The sequence below is a fragment of the Pseudophryne corroboree genome, chromosome 2, assembly GCF_028390025.1.
Source record: "Pseudophryne corroboree isolate aPseCor3 chromosome 2, aPseCor3.hap2, whole genome shotgun sequence".
In the NCBI taxonomy this organism is placed as follows: Eukaryota; Metazoa; Chordata; class Amphibia; order Anura; family Myobatrachidae; genus Pseudophryne; species Pseudophryne corroboree.
Window position 1 is genome coordinate 355280528 of NC_086445.1, and position 27742 is coordinate 355308269.

General features: G+C 48.9%; 1 protein-coding gene across 3 annotated transcripts in view; it reads left to right on the forward strand.

The window, feature by feature from the left end:
- The window catches only part of PCID2 (PCI domain containing 2), a 152878-nt gene that overhangs the window by 103205 nt on the left and 21931 nt on the right, over positions 1-27742 (forward strand). For 2 of the 3 annotated variants that reach the window (XM_063953121.1, XM_063953123.1), the window contains 2 exons: positions 10720-10774; positions 19606-19709. In XM_063953121.1, coding sequence (XP_063809191.1) covers positions 10720-10774; positions 19606-19709 — 159 coding nt within the window. The remainder of the gene's footprint in view (positions 1-10719; positions 10775-19605; positions 19710-27742) is intronic. The other variant, XM_063953122.1, reaches the window with a different exon arrangement.

The following is a 27742-nucleotide window of genomic DNA, read 5'->3' on the forward strand; positions in this document are numbered from 1 at the left end:
GGTGATGCCGACTCAAAACGGCACATGGAGGTTTTACCTTATAAGGGTGAGGAATTGTTTGGGGACGGTTTCTCGGACCTAGTTTCCACAACTACGGCTGGGAAGTCAAATTTTTTGCCATATATTCCCTCACAACCTAAGAAAGCACCGTATTACCAAATGCAGTCCTTTCGATCGCAAAGAGGCAAGAAAGTCCGAGGTGCGTCCTTTCTTGCCAGAGGCAGGGGTAGAGGAAAGAAGCTGCACAATACAGCTAGTTCCCAGGAACAGAAGTCCTCCCCGGCTTCCACTAAATCCACCGCATGATGCTGGGGCTCCACAGGTGGAGCCAGGATCGGTGGGGGCGCGTCTCCGACATTTCAGCCACCAGTGGGTTCGCTCACGGGTGGATCCCTGGGCTATACAGATTGTATCTCAGGGATACAAGCTGGAATTCGAAGTGATGCCTCCTCACCGTTACCTCAAATCGGCCCTGCCAGCTTCCCCCTTGGAGAGGGAAATAGTGTTAGCGGCAATTCACAAATTATATCTCCAGCAGGTGGTGGTGAAGGTTCCCCTCCTTCAACAGGGAAGGGGTTACTATTCCACAATGTTTGTGGTACCGAAACCGGACGGTTCGGTCAGACCCATTTTGAATTTAAAATCCCTGAACATTTACCTGAAAAGGTTCAAGTTCAAGATGGAATCGCTCAGAGCGGTCATTGCAAGCCTGGAAGAGGGGGATTTTATGGTGTCTCTGGACATAAAGGATGCTTACCTGCATGTCCCCATTTATCCACCTCATCAGGAGTACCTCAGATTCGTGGTACAGGATTGTCATTACCAATTCCAGACGTTGCCGTTTGGTCTCTCCACGGCACCGAGAATATTTACCAAGGTAATGGTGGAGATGATGGTGCTCCTGCGAAAGCAAGGAGTCACAATTATCCCATACTTGGACGATCTCCTTATAAAGGCGAGGTCCAGAGAGCAGTTACTGATCAGCGTAGCACGCTCTCGGGAAGTGTTACAACAGCACGGCTGGATTCTGAATATTCCAAAGTCGCAGCTGATTCCTACGACGCGTCTGCCCTTCCTGGGCATGATTCTGGACACAGACCAGAAGAAGGTTTTTCTCCCGACAGAGAAGGCTCAGGAACTCATGACACTGGTCAGAGACCTCTTAAATCCAAAACGGGTGTCTGTGCATCACTGCACGCGAGTCCTGGGGAAGATGGTGGCATCATACGAGGCTATTCCCTTCGGCAGGTTCCATGCGAGGACCTTTCAATGGGATCTGTTGGACAAGTGGTCCGGATCACATCTACAGATGCATCGGCTGATCACCCTATCCCCCAGGGCCAGGGTGTCTCTTCTGTGGTGGCTGCAGAGTGCTCACCTTCTCGAGGGTCGCAGATTCGGCATTCAGGACTGGGTCCTGGTGACCACGGATGCAAGCCTCCGAGGGTGGGGGGCAGTCACACAGGGAAGAAATTTCCAGGGTCTGTGGTCAAGTCAGGAGACTTACCTTCACATCAATATCCTGGAACTTTGGGCCATATACAACGCCCTAAGTCAAGCGGAGACCCTGCTTCGCGACCAATCGGTGCTGATTCATTCAGACAACATCACCGCAGTGGCTCATGTAAACCACCAAGGCGGCACAAGGAGCAGGGTGGTGATGGCGGAAGCCACCAGAATTCTTCGCTGGGCAGAGAATCACGTGAGAGCACTGTCAGCAGTGTTCATTCTGGGAGTGGACAACTGGGAAGCAGACTTCCTCAGCAGGCACGACCTCCACCCGGGAGAGTGGGGACTTCATCAAGAAGTCTTCGCGCAGATTGCCAGTCGGTGGGAGCGGCCACAGGTGGACATGATGGCATCCCGCCTCAACAAAAAACTACAGAGGTATTGCGCCAGGTCAAGAGACCCTCAGGCAATAGCTGTAGACGCACTGGTGACACCGTGGGTGTTCCAGTCGGTTTATGTGTTTCCTCCTCTTCCTCTCATACCCAAGGTACTGAGAATCATAAGAAAAAGAGGAGTGAGAACAATACTAATTGTTCCGGATTGGCCAAGAAGGACTTGGTATCCAGAGCTGCAAGAAATGCTCACAGAGGACCCATGGCCTCTGCCTCTAAGGCAGGATCTGTTGCAGCAGGAGCCCTGTCTGTTCCAAGACTTACCGCGGCTGCGTTTGACGGCATGGCGGTTGAACGCCGGATCCTAGCAGAAAAAGGGATTCCGGATGAGGTTATTCCTACGCTAATAAAGGCTAGGAAAGACGTGACGGCTAAACATTATCACCGTATATGGCGAAAATATGTTGGTTGGTGTGAGGCCAGGAATGCCCCTACAGAGGAATTCCAAATGGGCCGTTTCCTTCACTTCCTACAGTCGGGAGTGACTTTGGGCCTAAAATTGGGGTCCATTAAGGTCCAGATTTCGGCCCTATCAATTTTCTTTCAAAAAGAACTGGCTTCTCTGCCTGAAGTTCAGACGTTTGTAAAGGGAGTGCTGCATATTCAGCCCCCGTTTGTGCCTCCAGTGGCACCTTGGGATCTTAACGTGGTGTTGAGTTTCCTGAAATCACACTGGTTTGAGACACTTAAAACCGTGGAGTTAAAATATCTCACGTGGAAGGTGGTCATGCTATTAGCCTTGGCTTCGGCGAGGCGTGTGTCAGAATTGGCGGCTTTGGCACATAAAAGCCCCTATCTGGTTTTCCATATGGATAGGGCAGAATTGCGAACCAACCTATTGTGGTGCCTGTGGCTACTCGTGACTTGGAGGATTCCGAGTTACTGGATGTAGTCAGGGCTTTGAAGGTTTATGTCGCATGAACGGCTAGAGTCAGGAAAACTGAGTCGCTGTTTATCTTGTATGCATCCAACAAGCTGGGTGCTCCTGCTTCAAAGCAAACTATTGCTCGCTGGATCTGTAACACGATTCAGCAGGCTCATTCTGCGGCTGGCTTGCCGCCTCCAAAATCAGTAAAAGTCCATTCCACAAGGAAGGTGGGCTCTTCTTGGGCGGCTGCCCGAGGGGTCTCGGCATTACAGCTTTACCGAGCGGCTACTTGTTCGGGTTCAAACACCTTTGCAAAGTTCTACAAGTTTGCTACCCTGGCAGAGGAGGACCTTGAGTTTGCTCATTCGGTGCTGCAGAGTCATCCGCACTCTCCCGCCCGTTTGGGTGCTTTGGTATAATCCCCATGGTCCTTACGGAGTCCCCAGCATCCACTAGGACGTTAGAGAAAATAAGATTTTACTTACCGGTAAATCTATTTCTCGTAGTCTGTAGTGGATGCTGGGCGCCCGTCCCAAGTGCGGACTTCTTCTGCAATACTTGTATATAGTTATTGCTTAAATAAGGGTTATTTTATGGTTGCATCAGGTTTATCTGATGCTCTGTTGTTGTTCATACTGTTAACTGGGTAAGTTTATCATGAGTTATACGGTGTGATTGGTGTGACTGGTATGAGTCTTGCCCTGGATTCCAAAATCCTTTCCTTGTACTGTCAGCTCTTCCGGGCACAGTTTCCTTAACTGAGGTCTGGAGGAGGGACATAGAGGGAGGAGCCAGTGCACACCAGTATTCCTAATTCTTTCTTAAAGTGCCCTGTCTCCAGCGGAGCCCGTCTATTCCCCATGGTCCTTTCGGAGTCCCCAGCATCCACTACGGACTACGAGAAATAGATTTACCGGTAAGTAAAATCTTATTTTCTCTAACGTCCTGGTGGATGCTGGGGACTCCGTAAGGCCCATTTTAAACCTAAAATCCCTGAACCTGTACCTGAAAAGATTCAAATTCAAGATGAAATCGCTCCGAGCGGTGATAGCCTGCCTGGAAGGGGGGGATTTTATGGTGTCACTGGACACAAAGGATGCTTACCTTCATGTCCCCATATATCCCTCTCATCAGGAGTACCTGAGATTCGCGCTACAGGATTGTCATGATCAGTTTCAGACGTTGCCGTTTGGGCTGTCCACGGCCCCGAGGATTTTCACCAAGATAATGGCGGAAATGATGGTGATCCTGCGCAAGCGAGGAGTCACAATTATCCCATACTTGGACGATCTCCTGATAAAAGCGAGATCAAGAGACCAATTACTGGAGAACGTGTCACTCTCTCAGAGAGTGCTTCAACAACATGGGTGGATTCTCAATCTACCAAAGTCACAGTTGGTTCCGACAACTCGACTACCGTTCCTAGGCATGATACTGGACACGGAACAAAAGAAAGTTTTCCTCCCGTTAGAAAAAGTCCAGGACCTCTAGAACATGGTCCGAGAACTACTAAAGCCGAAAAGAGTGTCAGCTCATCAATGCACTCGGGTTCTGGGGAAAATGGTGGCAACTTACGAGGCCATTCCCTTCGGCAGGTTCCATGCAAGGACGTTTCAATGGGATCTTCTGGACAAATGGTCCGGGTCCCATCTACAATTACATCAAAAAATAACACCGTCCCCCAGGGCCAGGGTGTCTCTTCTATGGTGGCTACAAAGTGCTCACCTTCTAGAGGGTCGCAGGTTCGGCATTCAGGACTGGATCCTGGTAACCACGGACGCGAGCCTCCGAGGATGGGGAGCAGTCACCCAAGGAAGAAATTTTCAGGTACTATGGTCAGACCAGGAGTCCTGTCTACACATCAACGTGTTGGAGCTAAGGGCCATATACAACGGCCTTCGACAAGCGGAGAATCTTCTTCGCAACCTACCGGTTCTGATTCAATCAGACAGTGTCACAGCAGTAGCTCATGTGAACCGCCAAAGCAGGACAAGAAGCAGAGTCGCGATGGCGGAAGCCACCAGGATTCTTCGCTGGGCGGAAAATCACGTAAGCGCTCTGTCAGCTGTCTTCATTCCGGGAGTGGACAACTGGGAAGCAGACTTCCTCAGCAGACACGATCTCCATCCAGGAGAGTGGGGACTTCATCAAGAAGTCTTTGCAGAGATAATGGGTCTCTGGGGAGTTCCTCAAATAGACATGATGGCGTCACGCCTCAACAAGAAGCTTTGGAGGTATTGTGCCAGGTCCCGGGACCCTCAGGCAATAGCAGTAGATGCTCTGGTAACGCCATGGATGTTCCAGTCGGTCTATGTGTTTCCTTCGCTTCCTCTCATCACAAAAGTGTTGAGGATCATAAGACAAAAAAGAGTACAGACAATACTCATTGTTCCAGACTGGCCTCGAAGGGCCTGGTACTCAGATCTTCAGGAAATGCTCACAGAAGATCCTTGGCCTCTTCCTCTAAAAGAGGACCTGTTACAGCAGGGGCCCTGTCTGTTCCAAGACTTACCGCGGTTACGTTTGACGGCATGGCGGTTGAACGCCGGATCCTAGCGGAGAAGGGTATTCCGGAGGAGGTGATACCTACTCTAATAAAGGCTAGGAAGGAGGTGACATCAATACATTATCACCGTATCTGGCGGAAATATGTCTCTTGGTGTGAAACCAAGAATGCTCCTAAGGAAGATTTCCATCTGGCTAGTTTTCTCCACTTCCTACAGACAGGAGTGGATATGGGCCTAAAGTTAGGCTCTGTTAAAGTACAGATTTCGGCTTTGTCAATATTCTTTCAGAAGGAATTGGCTTTTCTTCCAGAAGTCCAGACTTTTTTGTAAAAGGAGTACTGCACATCCAGCCTCCTTTTGTGCCCCCAGTGGCACCATGGGACCTAAACGTGGTGTGCAGTTCCTTAAATCACACTGGTTTGAACCCCTTAAAACGGTGGAGTTAAAATTTCTCACCTGGAAGGTGGTCATGTTATTAGCCTTGGCATCTGCGAGGCGTGTGTCAGAATTGGCGGCCTTGTCTTACAAGAGCCCTTACTTGATTTTTCATGTGGATAGAGCGGAATTGAGGACTCGTCCTCAATTTTTACCCAAGGTGGTGTCTTCATTTCATATGAACCAACCTATAGTGGTGCCTGTGGCTACGAGTGACTTGGAGGACTCCAAGTCCCTGGATGTAGTCAGGGCCTTAAAAATCTATGTAGCCCGGACGGCTAGGGTTAGGAAGACAGAGGCTCTGTTTGTCCTGTATGCAGCCAACAAGGTTGGCGCGCCTGCTTCTAAGCAGACTATTGCACGCTGGATCTGTCACACGATTCAGCAGGCTCATTCTACGGCTGGATTGCCGTTACCAAATTCGGTAAAGGCCCATTCCACTAGGAAGGTGGGCTCTTCTTGGGCGGCTGCCCTGGGCGTCTCCGCATTACAGCTTTCCTTGTATTGTCCATCTCCTCTGGGCACAGTTCTCTAACTGAGGTCTGGAGGAGGGGCATAGAGGGAGGAGCCAGTGCACACCATACTAGAAAGTTCTTTTAGGTGCCCATGTCTCCTGCGGAGCCCGTCTATACCCCATGGTCCTTACGGAGTCCCCAGCATCCTCTACGGACTAGGAGAAAAAGATTTACCGGTAGGTTTAAAATCTTATTTATGTCACCACGGGTACGCTACTCAGACCGGCCATTGCATCTGCGTGGGTGAGTAGTGCTATCGAAAAATGGGCAGAGAACTTGTCATCTGAAATAGATACCCTGGATAGGGATAGCATTCTTTTGACACTAGGTTATATCAGGGATTCTGCAGTCTACCTAAAGGAAGTTGCAAGGGATATTGGCCTCTTGGGATCAAGGGCCAATGCCAAGGCAGTCTCAGCTAGGAGAGCTTTGTGGATTCATCAATGGAATGCTGATGCTGACTCTAAGAAAACTATGGAGTCTCTACCGTATAAAGGTGGTGTATTGTTTGGTGACTGCCTCGCTGATTTGGTATCTACGGCTACCGCGGTTAAGTAATCATTTTTACCTTATGTGCCTGCACCACAAAAGAAAGCACACCTCTATCAGATGCAGTCCTTTCGGCCCAATAAATACAGAAAAGGCCGTGGGTCTTCCTTCCTTGCTACTAGAGGAAAGGGAAAAGGTAAACGATCACCGGCCGTGGCCGGTTCCCAGGAGCAGAAGTCCTCCCCGGCTTCTGCCAAATCCACCGCATGGCGCTGGGGCTCCTTTGCGGGAGTTTGCACCGGTGGAGGCACGTCTCAAGCTCGTCAGTCAGTTCTGGGCTCGTTCGGCCCTGGACCAATGGGTTTTAGAAATAGTGTCCATGGGGTACAAACTGGAGTTTCAAGACGTTCCCCCTCACCGATTTTTCAAATCTGCCTTACCAGCTTCTCTTCCGGACAGGGAGGTGGAATGCGCCGCAATACAAAAATTGTGCCACAATCAAGTCATTGTCAGGGTTCCCCCGTTACACAACAGGGAGAAGGTTTTCATTCGAGCCTGTTAGTGGTCCTGAAGCCAGACGGCTCAGTCAGACCAATCCTGAACCTCAAATCCCTCAATTTCTACCTAAGAAAATTCAAATTCAAGATGGAATCTCTCCGGGCAGTGATCTCCAGTCTGGAGGAGGGGGATTTTATGGTGTCGGTAGACATAAAGGATGCCTACTTACATGTTCCCATTTATCCTCCACATCAGGCTTACCTGAGGATTGCAGTTCAGGATTGTCATTACCAATTTCAGACGTTGCCGTTTGGTCTGCCCATGGCTCCGAGGGTTTTCACCAAAGTAATGGCGGAAATGATGGTTCTCCTGCGCAAGCAAGGAGTCACAATTATCCTGTACTTGGACGATCTCCTAATAAAGGCGAGATCCAGGGACCACTTACTGCAGACCATTACGCTCTCCCTGACAATTCTGCAGCAACATGGTTGGCTCCTAAACTTGCCAAAATCACAGTTGGTTCCGACGAGACGGCTGTCGTTTTTGGGAATGATTCTGGACACAGAATTACAGAGAGTCTTTCTTCCAGTGGAAAAGGCTCTGGAAATTCAGAACCTGGCCAAACAAATTCTGAAACCAGCAAGAGTGTCGATCCATCAATGCACTCTGTTGCTGGGGAAGATGGTGGTGGCCTACGAGGCCATTCAGTTTGGCAGATTCCATGCCAGAGTGTTTCAGTGGGACCTGTTGGACAAGTGGTCCGGGTCCCATCTGCACATGCACCGAAGGATAATCCTGTCTTCCAAGACCAGAATCTCACTCCTATGGTGGCTGCACAGCCCTCACCTCCTAGAGAGACGCAGGTTCGGAATCCAGGACTGGATCATAGTGACCACGGATGAGAGTCTCCGAGGCTGGGGAGCAGTCACACAGGGGGAAAGTTTCCAGGGAAGATGGTCAAGCCAGGAAATTTGTCTACACATAAACGTTCTTAAGTTAAGGGCCATTTACAACGGCCTTCTGCAAGCGGAACATCTTCTTCGCAATCGGCCCGTCTTGATTCAGTCGGACAACATAACAGCAGTGGCGTACATAAACCGCCAGCGCGGAACAAAGAGCAGAGCGGCAATGGCAGAGGCCACAAAGGTTCTCCGCTGGGCGGAAAGGCATACAAGCGCTCTGTCAGCAATCTTCATTCCAGGAGTGGACAACTGGGAAGCAGACTTCCTCAGCAGACACTATCTCCATCCAGGAGAGTGGGGTCTTCATCAAGAGGTCTTTGCAGAAGTGACAAATCTTTGGGGAATTCCTCAAATAGACATGATGGCGTCTCGCCTCAACAAGAAACTTCAGAGATATTGTTCCAGGTCGAGAGACCCTCAAGCAATAGCAGTGGACGCCCTAGTGACACCGTGGGTGTTTCAGTCGGTGTATGTGTTTCCTCCGCTTCCACTCGTTCCAAAAGTGATAAAGATCATAAGAAGAACAAAGGTTCAAGCGATCCACATTGTTCCAGACTGGCCAAGGAGGGCTTGGTATCCGGATCTTCAGGAATTACTCATAGGAGATCCCTGGCCTCTCCCTCTGAGGGAGGATCTGTTACAGCAGGGGCCGTGCGTGTTTCAAGACTTATTGCGACTTCGTTTGACGGCTTGGCGGTTGAACGCCGGATCCTAGCCCAAAAGGGTATTCCCAAGGAAGTCATCCCCACTCTTATTCAGGCCAGGAAAGGAGTAACGTCTAAACATTACCACCGTATTTGGAGAAAATACGTGTCTTGGTGTGAATCCAGGAAGGCTCCTACGGAAGAATTTCAGTTAGGCGTTTTCTCCATTTTCTACAAGCCGGTGTGGATGCGGGCCTAAAGTTGGGCTTAATTAAAGTACAAATTTCAGCCTTATCGGTTTTCTTCCAAAGACAATTGGCGTGTTGCACTTACAACCTTCCTTTGTGCCCCCAGTGGCACTGTGGGATCTTAACGTGGTGTTGCAATTCCTTCAATCTCATTGGTTTGAACCCTTACAGAAGAGTTGAAATTCCTCACTTGGAAAGTGGTCATGCTGTTGGCCTTGGCATCCGCAAGGCGGGTGTCGAAATTAGCGGCTTTATCTCACAAGAGCCCTTATTTGATCTTCCATGAAGATAGAGCAGAGTTGAGGACTCGTCAGCAATATCTGCCGAAAGTGGTTTCGTCGTTCCACTTGAACCAACCTATTGTGGTGCCAGTGGCTACTGACGCCTTGCTGGAATCGAAGTTTCTCGATGTAGTCAGAGCTTTGAAAATTTATGTCGCCAGAACGGCTCAGTTTAGGAAAACGGAGGCTCTGTTTGTCCTGTATGCTCACAACAAGATTGGGGCTCCTGCTTCCAAGCAGACTATTGCGCGCTGGATCTGTCATACGATTCAGCATGCTCATTTTACGGCTGGATTGCCGTTACCGAAATCGGTAAAGGCCCGTTCTACCAGAAAGGTGGGCTTGTCCTGGGCGGCTGCCCGGGGGGTCTCGGCATTACAACTTTACAGAGCGGCTACTTGGTCGGGTTCAAACACCTTTGCGAAGTTCTACAAGTTTGATACTCTGGCTGATGAGGACCTCATGTTTGGTCAATCGGTGCTGCAGAGTCATCCGCACTCTCCCGCCCGTTCTAGAGCTTTGGTATAACCCCATGGTTCTTGATGTGACCCCAGCATCCTCTAGGACGTATGAGAAAATAGGATTTTAATACCTACCGGTAAATCCTTTTCTCTTTGTCCGTAGATGATGCTGGGCGCCCGTCCCAATGCGTACTGTATCTGCAGTTATTAGTTCTGGTTATACACAGGTTGTGTTACGTTTTAGTCAGCCTGTTGCTGACGTTGTTCATGCCGTTGACTTGCGTTATGTTGAATGCTATGTTGTACGGCGTGCTTGAGGTATGAGCTGGTATGTATCTCACCTTAGTTTAACAATAAATCCTTTTCTTCGAAATGTTCGTCTCCCTGGGCACAGTTCCCATAACTGGAGTCTGGAGGAGGGGCATAGAGGGAGGAGCCAGTTCACACCCTTTGAAAGTCTTAAAGTGCCCATGTCTCCTGCGGATCCCGTCTATACCCCATGGTTCTTGATGTGACCCCAGCATCCTCTACAGACTAAGAGAAAAGGATTTACAGGTAGGTATTAAAATCCTATTTTTTACCTTGAAATAGGGATTTTCCCCAACTTTGCACCTGCTCAGAGTAGGTCAAGTGAAATTTGCGGTAAACTTATTGGGTGAAAACTTTTCACTGCTAATTGGATAGAGGTTTTTTGGAATTTGCAGTAAAAGTCAATTTTTTTTGTGTGAAAACATGTTATCGTGGCTATAAGTTTGTTTTTCTCTCCACTTTAACAAAATGATTGATGATATTGTGAAAACTCTGGTCATTTTTATTATAGCGATGGCAGTAAATGCACTTTAGATTTCCATGTACTGTATATAACAGTATATTAATATTCTTAAAGCTAACTCCTACTGTAATATTGCAGGGCCTTGCCGGTTATGTATGCGATTACTCTGGATTTGCGGAATTTTGCCAATAGTGTAAGTACAGTGGGCCATTGCCATAGGTTACCTGTCATTTACATACTGTGGGACAGATGTGTATTTGGTGGACCAATATTTAGAAGAATGCAGACTATCACTAGGCACCATAGAGGTCACTTCGTCCTCAGTGGTATTATGTTTCCTAGTGAACGCATAGCCTGCATTCTCCTATATATTGGTTCAGCTGTCAAGATGGCTGACACCTCTTTGTTGTGACTAGTGCAACAAAATCCTGGGACTGCATTAACTCGCCTTTAAAAAGTAGTCCTTAATATATGTTTGAGCCATTCCTCTCTTTCCACATAAACCGAGTCATGTTGTGACTTGTTCTTAAAATATGGCCAATTGGTCAGTAAATAGTACACAGCTCATGGGTCCTAGATCGCATCACAGGATGATAGATTTGTTGCAGTAGAACAGCGGTTATCAAACTGGTGCTGTGATATGTTCAGTGGTACGCATAAAATTTCTAATGTGGTGGAGTGAGACATCTAGGTGATAATTAGACACACAGAGCAAGCAGTGTCCTAGACCTTTTAACCCCTTCAGTGGCTGTTTTTTTTTTTTTTATTTGCTCACACCTCCCAGGGCAGGTTTTTATTTTTTTTTACCTGCGCGTTGCCAGGGGTTTCATGCTCGTTGCCAGGGGTTTCATGTGCTGTGTCTTGCTTTTTGCCAGGGGTTTTATGCTCTGGGATCCATGTACGTTGCCATGGGGAATGCTCATTGCCTTAGGGAATGCTCGTTGCTTAGGGGTAGCTATGATTGCCACCGTCCATCAATGATTCAAAATCATCGTTGGTCTGTGACCGATATCGAATACTTTTACCATCGATGGGGGAGAATCAGATGGTTTCCCACCATCGATGGTTCAGTGCTACCGATTTAATTTTAATTTTTTTCATGTGTTTTTTTTTCCTTAAAAGTGTCAGGGCACAGAGCTTAGCTCCGCCCCCTGACACCCACTAGGCCATGCACCCTGGTCCGCCCGCATGTGTACTGTAAATAGGGGATGACCATCGATGAGTAAAACCATCGAAGGATCCATTCCTGATGGGTTTACACCATTGAGGTTATCCATCGATGGTGACCATCGATGGCTAACCCACCAATGGCCATCTCCCGGGCAGCATGTGCTGGTGGGCACTAGCCTGCTACCACTGATATCCTCTCCCCACATCATCCCTTCACTCCGTTCTTCCGGTGGGCGTTTGCAGAATGACATAATTGCCTCACGACGTGATCACGTCATTCTGCAAACGCCCACCGGCAGTGTTATTGCCGGAAAATTTCTGGAGTTGGCAGTCTGCGCAGCGCAGCTGTGTCTGGAAACTTTCTGGGCATGCCACTGAAGGGGTTAATATGTTTATATGATATTACCTCTATGGGGGATATTTACAGCTCTTAATTCAATTGTCCCCGGCAGTTATCAGGGATTTTTTTCTGCTTGCCTGTGGTAGGCGGGAAAAAAATCCCTGATAACCAGCCCTATCAGTCCCGTTTTTTCGTGAAAACACATTCAGGGTGGGTTGTGTTCAAACTGAAATCTAATTGCAGTGTACAAATTAAACAGCCAGTATTTACCCTGCACAGAAACAATACAACCCACCCAAATTTAACTCTCTCTGCACATGTTACGTCTGCCCCACCTGCAGTGCACATGGTTTTGCCCAATTGCTAACACACCTTAATAACCCCCTAAAAGCAAAAGTCAGAAAAAGGTAGCACAATGAAGTAAAAAGATAGTGTAGCAAGGTTAGCAAGTCACAGCAGTGTGGTTTAGCAAGTCACAGCAGAGGAATAGCACCAGGTTTCTCAAGCCATATTGGGCAAAAGGGATAGGTGTATGACGATTGGTATCAATTACCATACCAACACCGGGATCCCATCTGTCAGATGGGAGGGGGGGGGAGGGTGAGTGCAACGAAGCCCCTTGGGTGCTCGCCGCGCAGCTGGCTTGCTGTGCTTGCCACAGGTTATATTCCCACTGTATGGGTGTCGTGGACACACACGAGTGGGAATAGTCCCTGTTGGTCGGCACCTGCGGGCTAGTCAGTGTTCGGGATGCTGGCGCCGGTATTGTGACCGGCGGTCTCCTGACCACCGGTCACATAACCGCATCCCATTTAACCGCATATGAGGACACTGTACTGAAAATCATTTTCCTGTAGCAAAGTTACTTGATATTTCTCTAACGTCCTAGAGGATGCTGGGGACTCCGTAAGGACCATGGGAAATAGACGGGCTCCGCTGGAGACATGGGCACTTTAAGAAAGACTTTGGATTCTGGGTGTGCACTGGCTCCTCCCTCTATGCCCCTCCTCCAGACCTTAGTTTTAGACTGTGCCCAGAGGAAGATGGGTGCACTGCAGGGAGCTCTCCTGAGCATTTAGGATTTTTTCTTATTATCAGGGAGCACTGCTGGCAACAGGCTCCCTGCATCGAGGGACTGAGGAGAGAGGAGCAGACCTACTTAAATGATAGGCTCTGCTTCTCGGCTACTGGACACCATTAGCTCCAGAGGGAGTGGAACACAGGTTCGTCCTGGGCGTTCATCCCAGAGCCGCGCCGCCATTCTCCTCACAGAGCCGGAAGAAACGAAGAAAGAAGACGTCTAAGGCGGCAGAAGCCTTCGGGTGCTTCACTGAGGTAACGCACAGCACGGCAGCTGTGCGCCATTGTTCCGTTACACCTCACACACTTCGGTCACTGTAAGGGTGCAGGGCGCAGGGGGGGCGCCCTGGGCAGCAATAAATAACCTCTCCTATGGCAAAATAACCTATATACATGTACAGGTGGGCACTGTACATGTATATAAAAGAGCCCCCACCATATTTTACAAACTTTGAGCGGGACAGAAGCCCGCCGCCGAGGGGGCGGGGCTTCTCCATCAGCACTCACCAGCGCCATTTTTTCTTCACAGCACCGCTTAGAGGAAGCTCCCCGGACTCTCCCCTGCTTACACACGGTGACAGAAGGGTTTTAAAGTAGAGGGGGGGCACATATTTGGCAAATATATATACTACAGCGCTACTGGGTAAACATTCTGTGTTTTTCTCCTGGGTCATATAGCGCTGGGGTGTGCGCTGGCATTCTCTCTCTCTCTGTCTCTCCAAAGGGCCCAAGGGGGATCCTGTCTTCAGAAAAGAGCTTCCCTGTGTGTGTGGGAGTGTGTCGGTACACGCGTGTCGACATGTTTGACGATGAAGGCTCGCCTAAGGAGGAGGGGGAGTGCATGAATGTCGGGTCGCAGTCGGCACCGCCGACACCAGACTGGGTGGATATGTGGAATGTCTTGAATGCTAATGTAATTTATTGCATAAGAGATTAGACAAGACTGAGGCTAGGGATCAGTCAGGTTGTCAGATCCCAGTGGCACCGGGACCTTCTACGTCTCAGAAACGCACATCATCCCAGATCACTGACACAGTTACCGACACAGATTCAGATTCTAGTGTCGACTATGAGGATGCAAAATTACAGCAAAAAGTGGCTAAAGGTATTCGTTGCATGATTGTTGCGATTAAAGGGGTTTTGCATATCACTGAGGAACCCCCTGTCCCAGACACGAGTGTGCACATGTATAAAGAGAAATAACCTGAGGTCACTTTTCCGTCCTCATTTGAGCTTAGCGAATTGTGCGAAAAGGCTTGGGAATCTCCAGACAGGAGACTACAAGTTCCCAAAAGGATTCTTATGGCGTATCCCTTCCCACAAAAGGACAGGATACGATGGAAATCTTCGCCTAAAGTAGACAAGGCGTTGACACGCTTATCCAAGAAGGTGGCACTGCCTTCCCAGGATACGGCTTCCCTCAATGATCCTGCTGATCGCAAGCAGGAAGTTACCATGAAGTACATTTACACACATTCCGGTACTATTGTTAGACCGGCGATGGCATCGGCCTGGGTTTGTAGTGCTGTAGCAGCATGGACTGATTCCTTATCTAATGAGATTGATGCCCTAGATAAGGATACCATTCTAATGACCCTAGCGCATATCAAGGATGCTGCATTATATATGAGGGATGCACAAAGAGACATTTGTTTACTGAGCTCCAGAATAAATGCTATGTCTGTTTCTGCTAGGCGACTCTTGTGGACCCGACAGTGGACGGGGGATGCCGACTCAAAGCGGCATATGGAGTCGTTGCCGTACAAGGGGGAGGAGTTGTTTGGAGAAGGCCTCTCGGACCTGGTCTCTACTGCTACAGCTGGTAAATCGAATTTTTTACCTTATGTTCCCCCGCCACATACTAAGAAGGCGCCTCATTATCAAATGCAGTCCTTTCGTTTAAATAAAAGCAAGAAGGTACGGGGATCGTCCTTTCTTACCAGAGGTAAAGGCAAGGGAAAAAAGCTGCACACAGTAAGTTCCCAGGACCAGAAGTCCTCCCCTCCGTCTGCAAAATCCACCGCATGACGCTGGGGCTCCACTGGGGGAGTCGGCTCAGGTGGGGGCACGTCTTCGAATTTTCAGCCACGTCTGGGTTCGCTCACAGGTGGATCCCTGGGAAATAGAGATGGTTTCTCAGGGATACAGGCTGGAATTCGAAGAGATTCCTCCTCGCCAGTTTTTCAAATCGGCTCTGCCGGCTTCTCCGTCAGAGAGGGAGTTGGTGTTATCTGCAATTCAAAAATTTTATCTTCAGCAGGTGATGATAGTCAAGGTTCCTCTTCTCCAGCAAGGAAAGGGGTATTACTCAACCCTGTTTGTGGTCCCGAAACCGGACGGTTCGGTCAGACCCATTTTGAATCTAAAATCCCTGAACCTGTACTTAAAAAAGTTCAAGTTCAAGATGGAATCGCTCAGAGCGGTCATCGCCAGCCTGGAGGAGGGGGATTGGATGGTTTCCCTGGACATAAAGGATGCATACATTCATGTTCCGATTTTTCCTCCTCACCAGGCGTTCCTGAGATTTGCGGTACAGGACTGTAATTACCAATTCCAGACGTTGCCGTTTGGGCTTTCCACGGCCCCGAGAATTTTCACCAAGATAATGGCGGAAATGATGGTGCTCCTGCGCAAGCAGGGTGTCACAATTATCCCATACTTGGACGATCTCCTCATAAAGGTGAGATCCCGAGAGAAGTTACTGAACAGCGTATCACTGTCTGTGAGAACGTTGCAGCAGCACGGCTGGATTCTCAATATTCCGAAGTCCCAGCTGGTTCCTACAACGCGTCTGATCTTTTTGGGCCTGATTGTGGACACAGAACAGAAAAAGGTTTTTCTTCCGATGGAAAAGGCTCAGGAGCTCATGACTCTGGTCAAGGACCTGTTGAAGCCAAAAAAGGTTTCAGTGCATCACTGTACTCGAGTCCTGGGGAAGATGGTGGCATTTTACGAGGCCATTCCCTTCGGCAGGTTCCATGCGAGTACTTTTCAATGGGACCTACTGGACAAGTGGTCCGGGTCTCATCTACAGATGTATCAAAAGATCACCTTGTCTCCCAGAGCTAGGGTGTCTCTCCTGTGGTGGCTACACAGTGCTTACCTCTTAGAGGGTCGCAGGTTCGGCATTCAGGACTGGATCCTGGTGACCACGGACGCAAGCCTCCGAGGTTGGGGTGCAGTCACTCTGGGAAGAAATTTTCAAGGTCTCTGATCAAGTCTAGAGACTTGCCTCCGCATCAATGTCCTGGAGTTGAGGGCCATATACAACGCCCTACGTCAAGCGGAGGCATTACTTCGGGACAAACCTGTTCTGATTCAGTCGGACAATGTCACGGCAGAGTGGCCATGACAGAGGCCACCAGGATTCTTCGCTGTGCGGAAGGTCATGTAAGCGCACTGTCAGCAGTGTTCATCCCGGGGGTGGACAACTGGGAAGCGGACTTCCTCAGCAGACACGACCTGCATCCGGGAGAGTGGGGACTTCATCAGGAAGTCTACGCACAGATCGCGGGTCGGTGGGGACTGCCTCAGATAGACATGATGGCGTCACGGCTCAACAAGATGCTAAAGAGGTATTGCGCCAGGTCAAAAGACCCTCAGGCGGTAGCGGTAGACGCTTTGGTGACACCATGGGTGTTCAGATCGGTCTATGTGTTCCCTCCTCTGCCTCTCATACCCAAGGTGTTGAGAATAATAAGACAAAGAAGAGTTGCTCACAGAAGATCCGTGGCCTCTTCCTCTAAGGCAGGATCTGCTGCAGCAGGGGCCCTGTCTGTTCCAAGACTTACCGCGGCTGCGTTTGACGGCATGGCGATTGAACGCCGGATCCTAGCAGAAAAAGGTATTCCGTAGGAAGTCATTCCTACCCTGATCAAGGCTAGGAAGGACGTGACATCGAAACATTATCACCGTATATGGCGAAAATATGTTTCTTGGTGTGAGGCCAGGACTGCTCCTATGGAGGAGTTTAATTTGGGTGTTTCCTTCACTTCTAACAGGAGTGAATTTGGTCCTAAAATTAGGGTACATAAAGGTTCAAATTTCGGCCTTATCCATTTTCTTTCAAAAAGAATTGGCTTCTCTTCCTGAAGTACAGACATTTGTGAAGGGAGTGCTGCATATTCAGCCTCCTTTTGTACCTCCGGTGGCGCCTTGGGATCTTAACGTGTTATTAAGTTTCCTTAAGTCACATTGGTTTGAACCACTCAAAACGGATGAGTTAAAATATCTCATTTGGAAGGTGGTCATGTTGCTAGCCTTGGCTTCGGGTAGGAGAGTTGGAATTGTCGGCTTTATCACATAAAAGCCCCTATCTGATTTTTCATGTGGATAGGGCGGAATTGCGGACGCGTCCTCAATTCCTACCTAAAGTGGTTTCATCCTTTCATATGAATCAACCTATTGTGCCTGTGGCTACGCGTGACTTGGAGGATTCCGAGTCCCTGGATGTGGTCAGGGCTTTGAAAATTTACGTGGCCAGAACGGCTGGAGTCAGAAAAACAGAAGCACTATTTGTCCTGTATGCAGCCAACAAGGTTGCGCTCCTGCTTCAAAGCAGACTATTGCTCGCTGGATCTGTAACACGATTCAGCAGGCACATTCTACAGCAGGATTGACATTGCCTAAATCGGTTAAGGCCCATTCCACTAGGAAGGTGGGCTCTTCTTGGGCGGCTGCCCGAGGGGTCTCGGCATTACAGTTGTGCCGAGCAGCTACTTGCTCGGGGTCAAACACCTTTGCAAAGTTCTATAAGTTTGATACCCTGGCTGAGGAGGACCTCCTGTTTGCTTAATCGGTGCTGCAGAGTCATCCGCACTCTCCCGCCCGTTTGGGAGCTTTGGTAAAATCCCCATGGTCCTTACGGAGTCCCCAGCATCCTCTAGGACGTTAGAGAAAATAAGATTTTACACTTACCGGTAAATCTATTTCTCGTAGTCCGTAGAGGATGCTGGGCGCCCGTCCCAAGTGCGGACTACTTCTGCAAGACTTGTATATAGTTATTGCTGACATAAGGGTTATGTGTTGGTTAATCAGTTGAACCGAGGCTATGTTGTTGTTCATACTGTTAACTGGGTAGTTTATCACAAGTTATACAGTATGATTGGTGTGGCTGGTATGAATCTTGCCCTTGGATTAACAAAATCCTTTCCTCGTACTGTCCATCTCCTCTGGGCACAGTTTCCCTAACTGAGGTCTGGAGGAGGGGCATAGAGGGAGGAGCCAGTGCACACCCAGAATCCAAAGTCTTTCTTAAAGTGCCCATGTCTCCTGTGGAGCCCGTCTATTCCCCATGGTCCTTACGGAGTCCCCAGCATCCTCTACGGACTATGAGAAATAGATTTACCGGTAAGTGTAAAATCTTATTTTTCTCAAGATACTTCACTAGCAATCTAATGTTACATCACAGGGAATTCCCCACAGTATCCTCCAAGTGCAGTAACACTAACATAACAAAAAAAAAGAGTTCTGACACATTATTATTAGTAATGATGTAAAATAGTTTTCATTTTTAAATAAGAAATACATAGGGTGTACATCTAGTAGCGCATTTGTTCAGACATTTACACACTTGGATATGACCTTGAGGCTTATTCTGTCATTCCTGTCTGTTCAGCTCGTTTCTGAAAACCATATTGGATCAATCTGCCAATAAAGAAGCCCGCAGGATATTGTTTTTAGTTTAATGGGTGTAACATATTAGTTTTACTACGTTGGGATCATGTAATGTTCCTGGCAAATAGAACAGCCATGTTTTCCACACAAGAGCTGTACAGACAGAAATATTATTCACCACCGCTTAGGGCTAGGGCCCAATTATGTGTTACAGAAATGTGTGTGTGTGTGTGTGTATATATATATATAGCTTTGTTGTAAATGTTACAATACTACTGCTATGCTCAATATCATGATGTAGTTTATTTTGATCTATAACTGAAAAGAGACACTTATGGGTAAATTCAATTGAATTACAGTGGATTAATTGATCTTCTAGGGTTGTTCAGTTAGGCCCGAATGCAGCCTGACACTTATTGTGGATTTTTTCGGAACTACTGAAGTCCCTACAAAAAAAATCCCGATAAGTGCCCTGTTTTCGCAATTGCGGAGGCACAAACACATAGGTACATGAGCTCTACGTGTTCTTTCCCGGAAACAGGTAATTTTCGGGCAGTAAAAACAGGCTCTAATTGGATTGCCTGGAAAAAAAATTGCAGTAAAGTCTTGTTTTTACTGTCCGAAAAATCATCAGGGCCAATTGAATTCCCCCCATAGAAGCTTTAGATAGAATAAGAAAAGTACAGAGAATCAGAAAAGTCAACAGAGTTTATGCACAGTTAGACTCATGACAACATAACTATACTGTTGTAAATCTGCTGATGAAAAGGTGGAATGGAATTGTTTTAAATCTCTTACATAAAGTATCATTTATTTAGGCAGATCTACAGCTGGTTAAAAAAGGAAAAGGAAAAATTGGAGATATGTTAGAAAAAGCTGCTGAGCTATTAATGAGCTGCTTCAGAGTGTGTGCAAGCGATACGTGAGTATGTCTGCTTCTTCAGAAAGTGTATAGCTATTTACTAATGATTATCCGGTTACATATTCTGCTGTTTCAATATTTGATTTTGCCAGTTGCATAAAATCACAAATTGAAAAAAAATATATATATTTTTCTGTCAGCCACTAGGGGACACTGGCACAATTTCAAGACTGTCGGGCTATGATGGTGGCTTACAGGGAGCTGGCACTTTAAATAATGTAAGAAGTGAAACAGGCTCCTCCCCATCATCCCCCAGTTTTCTCTGACGTCCTAGTGGATGCTGGGAACTCTGTAAGGACCATGGGGAATAGCGGCTCCGCAGGAGACTGGGCACAAAAGTAAAGCTTTAGGACTACCTGGTGTGCACTGGCTCCTCCCCCTATGACCCTCCCCCAAGCCTCAGTTAGATTTTTGTGCCCGAACGAGAAGGGTGCACACTAGGGGCTCTCCTGAGCTGCTTAGTGAAAAGTTTAGTTTTAGGTTTTTTATTTTCAGTGAGACCTGCTGGCAACAGGCTCACTGCATCGAGGGACTAAGGGGAGAAGAAGCGAACTCACCTGCGTGCAGAGTGGATTGGGCTTCTTAGCTACTGGACACCATTAGCTCCAGAGGGATCGAACACAGGCCCAGCCATGGAGTCCGGTCCCAGAGCCGCGCCGCCGGCCCCCTTACAGAGCCAGAAGCAAGAAGAGGTCCGGAAAATCGGCAGCAGAAGACATCCTGTCTTCACCAAGGTAGCGCACAGCACTGCAGCTGTGCGCCATTGCTCCTCAGCACACTTCACACTTCGGTCACTGAGGGTGCAGGGCGCTAGGGGGGGGCGCCCTGAGCAGCAATAAAAACACCTTGGCTGGCGAAAATACATCACATATAGCCCCCAGGGCTATATGGATGAATTTTAACCCCTGCCAGATTACACTGAAAAACGGGAGAAAAGGCCGCCGAGAAAGGGGCGGAGCCTATCTCCTCAGCACGCTGGCGCCATTTTCCCTCACAGCTCCGTTGGAGGGAAGCTCCCTGGCTCTCCCCTGCAGTCACTACACTACAGAAAGGGTTAAAAAAGAGAGGGGGGCACTAATTAGGCGCAGTATAAACAATACAGCAGCTATAAGGGGAAAAACACTTATATAAGGTTATCCCTGTATATATATAGCGCTCTGGTGTGTGCTGGCAAACTCTCCCTCTGTCTCCCCAAAGGGCTAGTGGGGTCCTGTCCTCTATCAGAGCATTCCCTGTGTGTGTGCTGTGTGTCGGTACGTTTGTGTCGACATGTATGAGGAGGAAAATGATGTGGAGGCGGAGCAAATTGCCTGTAATAGGGATGTCACCCCCTAGGGGGTCGACACCTGAGTGGATGAACTGCTGGAAGGAATTACATGACAGTGTCAGCTCTTTACAAAAGACAGTGATTGACATGAGACAGCCGGCTACTCAGCTTGTGCCTGTCCAGACGTCTCATAGGCCGTCAGGGGCTCTAAAGCGCCCGTTACCTCAGATGGCAAATACAGACGCCGACACGGATACTGACTCCAGTGTCGACGGTGAAGAGACAAATATGACTTCCAATAGGGCCACACGTTACATGATTGAGGCAATGGAAAATGTTTTACACATTTCTGATAATACGAGTACCACCAATAGGGGTATTATGTTCAGTGAGGAAAAACTACCTGTAGTTTTCCTGAATCTGAGAAATTAAATGAGGTGTGTGATGAAGCGTGGGTTTCCCCCGATAAAAAAACTGATAATTTCTAAAAAGTTATTGGCATATATCCTTTCCCGCCAGAGGTTAGGGTGCGTTGGGAAACACCCCCTAGGGGGGATAAAGCGCTCACACGCTTGTCAAAACAAGGGCTCTACCCTCTCCTGAGATGGCCGCCCTTAAGGATCCTGCTGATAGAAAGCAGGAGGGTATCCTAAAATGTATTTACACACATACTGGTGTTATACTGCGACCAGCAATCGCCTCAGCCTGGATGTGCAGTGCTGGGTTGGCGTGGTCGGATTCCCTGACTGAAAATATTGATACCCTAGATAGGGACAGTATATTATTGCCTGTAGAGCATTTAAAAGATGCATTTCTATATATGGGTGATGCACAGCGGGATATTTGCCGACTGGCATCAAGAGTAAGTGCGCTGTCCATTTCTGCCAGAAGAGGGTTATGGACTTGACAGTGGTCAGGTGATGTGGATTCCAAATGGCATATGGAAGTATTGCCTTATAAAGGGGAGGAGTTATTTGGGGTCGGTCTTTCAGACCTGGTGGCCACGGCAACAGCTGGGAAATCCACGTTTTTACCCCAGGTCGCCTCTCAACATAAGAAGACGCCGTATTATCAGGCGCAGTCCTTTCGTTCCCATAAGGGCACGTGGGCAAAAGGTTCCTCTTTTCTGCCCCGTGACAGAGGGAGAGGGAAACGGCTGCAGAAATCAGCCAGTTCCCAGGAACAGAAGCCCTCTCCCGCCTCTGCCAAGCCCTCAACATGACGCTGGGGCTTTACAAGCAGACAGGGAGGCAGTGTTGGAAGCCATTCACAAGCTGTATTCCCAGCAGGTGATAATTAAGGTACCCCTCCTGCAACAGGGAAAGGGGTATTACTCCACACTGTTGTGGTACCGAAGCCGGACGGCTCGGTGAGACCGATTTTAAATCTAAAATCTTTGAACACTTACATACAGAGGTTCAAATTCAAGAGAAGGGGACTACATGGTGTCTCTGGACATCAAGGATGCTTACCTTCATGTCCAAATTTACCCTTCTCACCAAGGGTACCTCAGGTTTGTGGTACAGAACTGTCACTATCAGTTTCAGACGCTGCCGTTTGGATGGTCCACGGCACCCCGGGTCTTTACCAAGGTAATGGCCGAAATGATGATACTCCTTCGAAGGAAGGGAGTTTTAGTTATCCCTTACTTGGACGATCTCCTGATAAGGGTAAGATCCTGGGAACAGTTGGAGGTCGGTGTAGCACTATCTCAGGTAGTGTTGCGACAGCACGATTGGATTCTCAATATTCCAAAATCGCAGCTGGTTCCGACGACTCGTCTTCTGTTCCTAGGGATGATTCTGGACACAGTTCAGAAAAAGGTGTTTCTCCCGGAGGAGAGAGCCAGGGAGTTATCCGAGCTAGTCAGGAACCTCCTAAAACCGAGCCAAGTCTCAGTGCATCAATGCACAAGGGTTCTGGGAAAAATGGTAGCTTCCTACGAAGCAAAGCCATTCGGCAGATTCCACGCAAGAACTTTCCAGTGGGACCTGCTGGACAAATGGTCCGGGTCGCATCTTAAGATGCATCAGCGGATAACCCGGTCACCAAGGACAAGGGTGTCCCTCCTGTGGTGGTTGCAGAGTGCTCATCTTCTATAGGGCCGCAGATTCGGCATTCAGGACTGGGTCCTGGTGACCACGGATGCCAGCCTGCGAGGCTGGGGAGCAGTCACACAGGGAAAAAATTTCCAGGGCTTATGGTCAAGCCTGGAGACATCATTTCACATAAATATCCTGGAGCTAAGGGCCATTTACAATGCTCTCAGCTTAGCAAGACCTCTGCTTCAAGGTCAGCCGGTGTTGATCCAGTCGGACAACATCACGGCAGTCACCCATGTAAACAGACAGGGTGGCACAAGAAGCAGTCAATGGCAGAAGCTGCAAGGATTCTTCGCTGGGCGGAAAATCATGGGATAGCACTGTCAGCAGTATTCATTCCGGGAGTGGACAACTGGGAAGCAAACTTCCTCAGCAGGCACGGCCTCCACCCGGGAGAGTGGGGACTTCACCCAGAAGTCTTCCACATGATTGTAAACCATTGGGAAAAACCAAAGGTGGACATGATGGCGTCCCGCCTAAACAAAAAATTGGACAGGTATTGCGCCAGGTCAAGGGACCCTCAGGCAATAGCTGTGGACGCTCTGGTAACACCGTGGGTGTACCAGTCAGTGTATGTGTTCCCTCCTCTTCCTCTCATACCAAAAGTACTGAGAATTATAAGACGGAGGGGAGTAAGAACTATACTCGTGGCTCCGGATTGGCCAAGAAGGACTTGGTACCCGGAACTTCAAGAGATGCTCACGGAGGACCCGTGGCCTCTACCTCTAAGAAGGGACCTGCTCCAGCAAGGACCCTGTCTATTCCGAGACTTACCGAGGCTGCGTTTAACGGCAGGGCGTTTGAACGCCGGATCCTGAAGGAAAAAGGCATTCCGGATGAAGTCATCCCTACCCTGATCAAGCCAGGAAGGATGTAACCGCAAAGCATTATCACCGCATTTGGCGAAAATATGTTGCGGGGTGCGAGGCCAGTAAGGCCCCGATGGAGAAATTTTCAACTAGGTCGATTCCTGCATTTCCTGTAAACAGGAGTGTCTATGTGCCTAAAATTGGGGTCCATTAAGGTTCAAATTTCGGCCCTGTCAATTTTCTTCCAGAAAGAACTAACTTCAGTTCCTGAAGTTCAGACGTTTTGTAAAAGGGGTACTGCATATACAGCCTCCTTTTGTGCCTCCAGTGGCACTTTGGGATCTCAATGTAGTTTTGGGGTTCCTAAAGTCACATTGGTTTGAACCACTTGAGTCTGTGGAGTTAAAATATCTCACATGGAAAGTGGTCATGTTGTTGGCCCTGGCCTCGGCCAGGCGCGTGTCAGAATTGGGGGCTTTATCCTGTAAAGGCCCTTATCTGATCTTCCAGACAGGGCGGAATTGAGGACTCATCCTCAATTTCTCCCTAAGGTGTTTTCAGCGTTTCACGTGAACCAGCCTATTGTGGTACCTGCGGCTACTAGGGACTTGGAGGACTCCAAGTTGCTGGACGTAGTCAGGGCCCTGAAAATATATGTTTCCAGGACGGCTGGAGTCAGAAAATCTGACTCGCTGTTTATCCTGTATGCACCCAACAAGCTGGGTGCTCCTGCTTCTAAGCAGACTATTGCTCCTTGGATTTGTAGCACAATTCAGCTTGCACATTCTGTGGCAGGCCTGCCACAGCCAAAATCTGTAAAAGCCCATTCCACACGGAAAGGGGCTCATCTTGGGCGGCTGCCCGAGGGGTCTCGGCTTTACAACTTTGCCGAGCAGCTACTTGGTCAGGGGCAAACACGTTTGCTAAATTCTACAAATTTGATACCCTGGCTGAGGAGGACCTGGAGTTCTCTCATTCGGTGCTGCAGAGTCATCCGCACTCTCCCGCCCGTTTGGGAGCTTTGGTATAATCCCCATGGTCCTTACGGAGTTCCCAGCATCCACTAGGACGTCAGAGAAAATAAGAATTTACTTACCGATAATTCTATTTCTCATAGTCCGTAGTGGATGCTGGGCGCCCATCCCAAGTGCGGATTGTCTGCAATACTTGTACATAGTTATTGTTACAAAAATCGGGTTATTGTGGTTGTGAGCCATCTTTCCAGAGGCTCCTCTGTTATCATGCTGTTAACTGGATTCAGATCACAGGTTGTACGGTGTGATCGGTGTGGCTGGTATGAGTCTTACCCGGGATTCATAAATCCTTCCTTATTGTGTACGCTCGTCCGGGCACAGTATCCTAACTGAGGCTTGGAGGAGGGTCATAGGGGGAGGAGCCAGTGCACACCAGGTAGTCCTAAAGCTTTACTTTTGTGCCCAGTCTCCTGCGGAGCCGCTATTCCCCATGGTCCTTACGGAGTTCCCAGCATCCACTACGGACTATGAGAAATAGAATTATCGGTAAGTAAATTCTTATTTTTAATTTGTGCCGAGGGAGCCGGTCACTGCATATTACTGTACTTTATTTCAATTTTCTTTTTCTTCTTTCTTGGGACTTAGTTCCCTTAGCCTCAGGAACCCTCCGCCACTTATCCAGAGAAGTGGGGTCCGGGTCACACACCAGCAGCAAGCTGCACAGGAGAACAGCGCTTAACCAGAGAAGCACTGTTTCTCCCAACACGGCCGCATCCTCAGGCTCCGGTTTGGTTAGTGAGCCTCCTTGTAGGCACAGCGGCTGGCCTCCATCCCCTTCTCTGCCCGGTCACACTGGCCGCGATAGCGGCGGAACGACTGCCGCACTGCCGCGCTGACAGACATAGCGCGACCGCGTGGGGAAATAGTGCACGCCTGCTCCCAGCTATCTCTCCAGCAACGGAGTTGAGGTCTTCCTGCACTGCCGCACTGACAGTACAGATCGCGGCAGTGTGGGGGAAGAGTGCGGTGCCCGCTTCCAGCTTGTCCTCCCCGCTGTGTCTGGTCTGCGATATCGTGCAGCGTCGTGGGGGTAATGAGTGGTTCCTCTGTACATTGTGGAGCGGCCGCGTCCCGCGCAGCTCCAGTATTATGTATGTAGTAGCCATCTCCCTGCACTGCCGTGCTGACATTACACAGATCGGCAGTGTTTATCAGCATTAAACGCAAACTGGATCTGGAGAGATAGTCCAGCACTCCAGTGCAGTAAGGCTAAAGTCTAATATATAGAGGGGGAGGAGGACATGAGCTTATTGTTTAATTGAGGCACCCACTCAAAATGGAGAGACCTGGAGAGATGGGTGCCTCTGCATAGGAAATGGGGTCAGACTTGGCGGGTTTTCAGCCTGTCAGTCAAACTCCTTCCTCAGCTAGGCAGCTCATTAACGGCAACAATTGTTTCTTTCTCCTCAGGAATCTGCACTGTAGAGACAGGTGCACATTGCTATAGACTGCCATAAACTTAAAAGCCTGCACAAACTACAGGCTGATGGCTGAGGGGGTTTAGAATAGGTGAGTCAATCAAATACCTCCCTCTATCCTTCTGACTTTCCTCTCTTTCTCTATTTCTCTAACGTCCTAAGTGGATGCTGGGGACTCCGTCAGGACCATGGGGAATAGCGGCTCCGCAGGAGACAGGGCACAAAAATAAAGCTTTAGGATTAGGTGGTGTGTACTGGCTCCTCCCCCTATGACCCTCCTCCAAGCCTCAGTTAGGTTTTTGTGCCCGTCCGAGCAGGGTGCAATCTAGGTGGCTCTCCTAAAGAGCTGCTTAGAAAAAGTTTTTAGGTTTTTTTTTATTTTCAGTGAGTCCTGCTGGCAACAGGCTCACTGCATCGAGGGACTTAGGGGAGAGAATTTCAACTCACTTGCGTGCAGGATGGATTGGATTCTTAGGCTACTGGACACCATTAGCTCCAGAGGGAGTCGGAACACAGGTCTCACCCTGGGGTTCGTCCCGGAGCCGCGCCGCTGACCCCCCTTACAGATGCTGAAGATTGAAGGTCCGGAAACAGGCGGCAGAAGGCTCTTCAGTCTTCATGAAGGTAGCGCACAGCACTGCAGCTGTGCGCCATTGTTGTCACACACTTCACACCAAGCGGTCACGGAGGGTGCAGGGCGCTGCTGGGGGCGCCCTGGGCAGCAATATTTAATACCTTTATGGCAAAAGAATACATCACATATAGCCATTGAGGCTATATGTATGTATTTAACCCATGCCAGATATCTAAAACTCCGGGAGAAAAGCCCGCCGAAATAGGGGGCGGGGCTTATTCTCCTCAGCACACAGCGCCATTTTCCTGCTCAGCTCTGCTGTGAGGAAGGCTCCCAGGACTCTCCCCTGCACTGCACTACAGAAACAGGGTAAAACAGAGAGGGGGGGGCATTTTTGGGGCGATATTTTGATATATTTAAGCTGCTATAAGGAACAACACTTATATAAGGTTGTTCCCATATATATTATAGCGCTTGGGTGTGTGCTGGCAAACTCTCCCTCTGTCTCCCCAAAGGGCTAGTGGGGTCCTGTCTTCGATAAGAGCATTCCCTGTGTGTCTGCTGTGTGTCGGTACGTGTGTGTCGACATGTATGAGGACGATGTTGGTGTGGAGGCAGAGCAATTGCCGATAATGGTGATGTCACCCCCCAGGGAGTCGACACCGGAATGGATGGCTTTGTTTATGGAATTATGTGATAATGTCAGCACATTACAAAAATCAGTTGACGACATGAGACGGCCAGCAAACCAGTTAGTACCTGCCCAGGCGTCTCAGACACCGTCAGGGGCTGTAAAGCGCCCTTTACCTCAGTCGGTCGACACAGACCC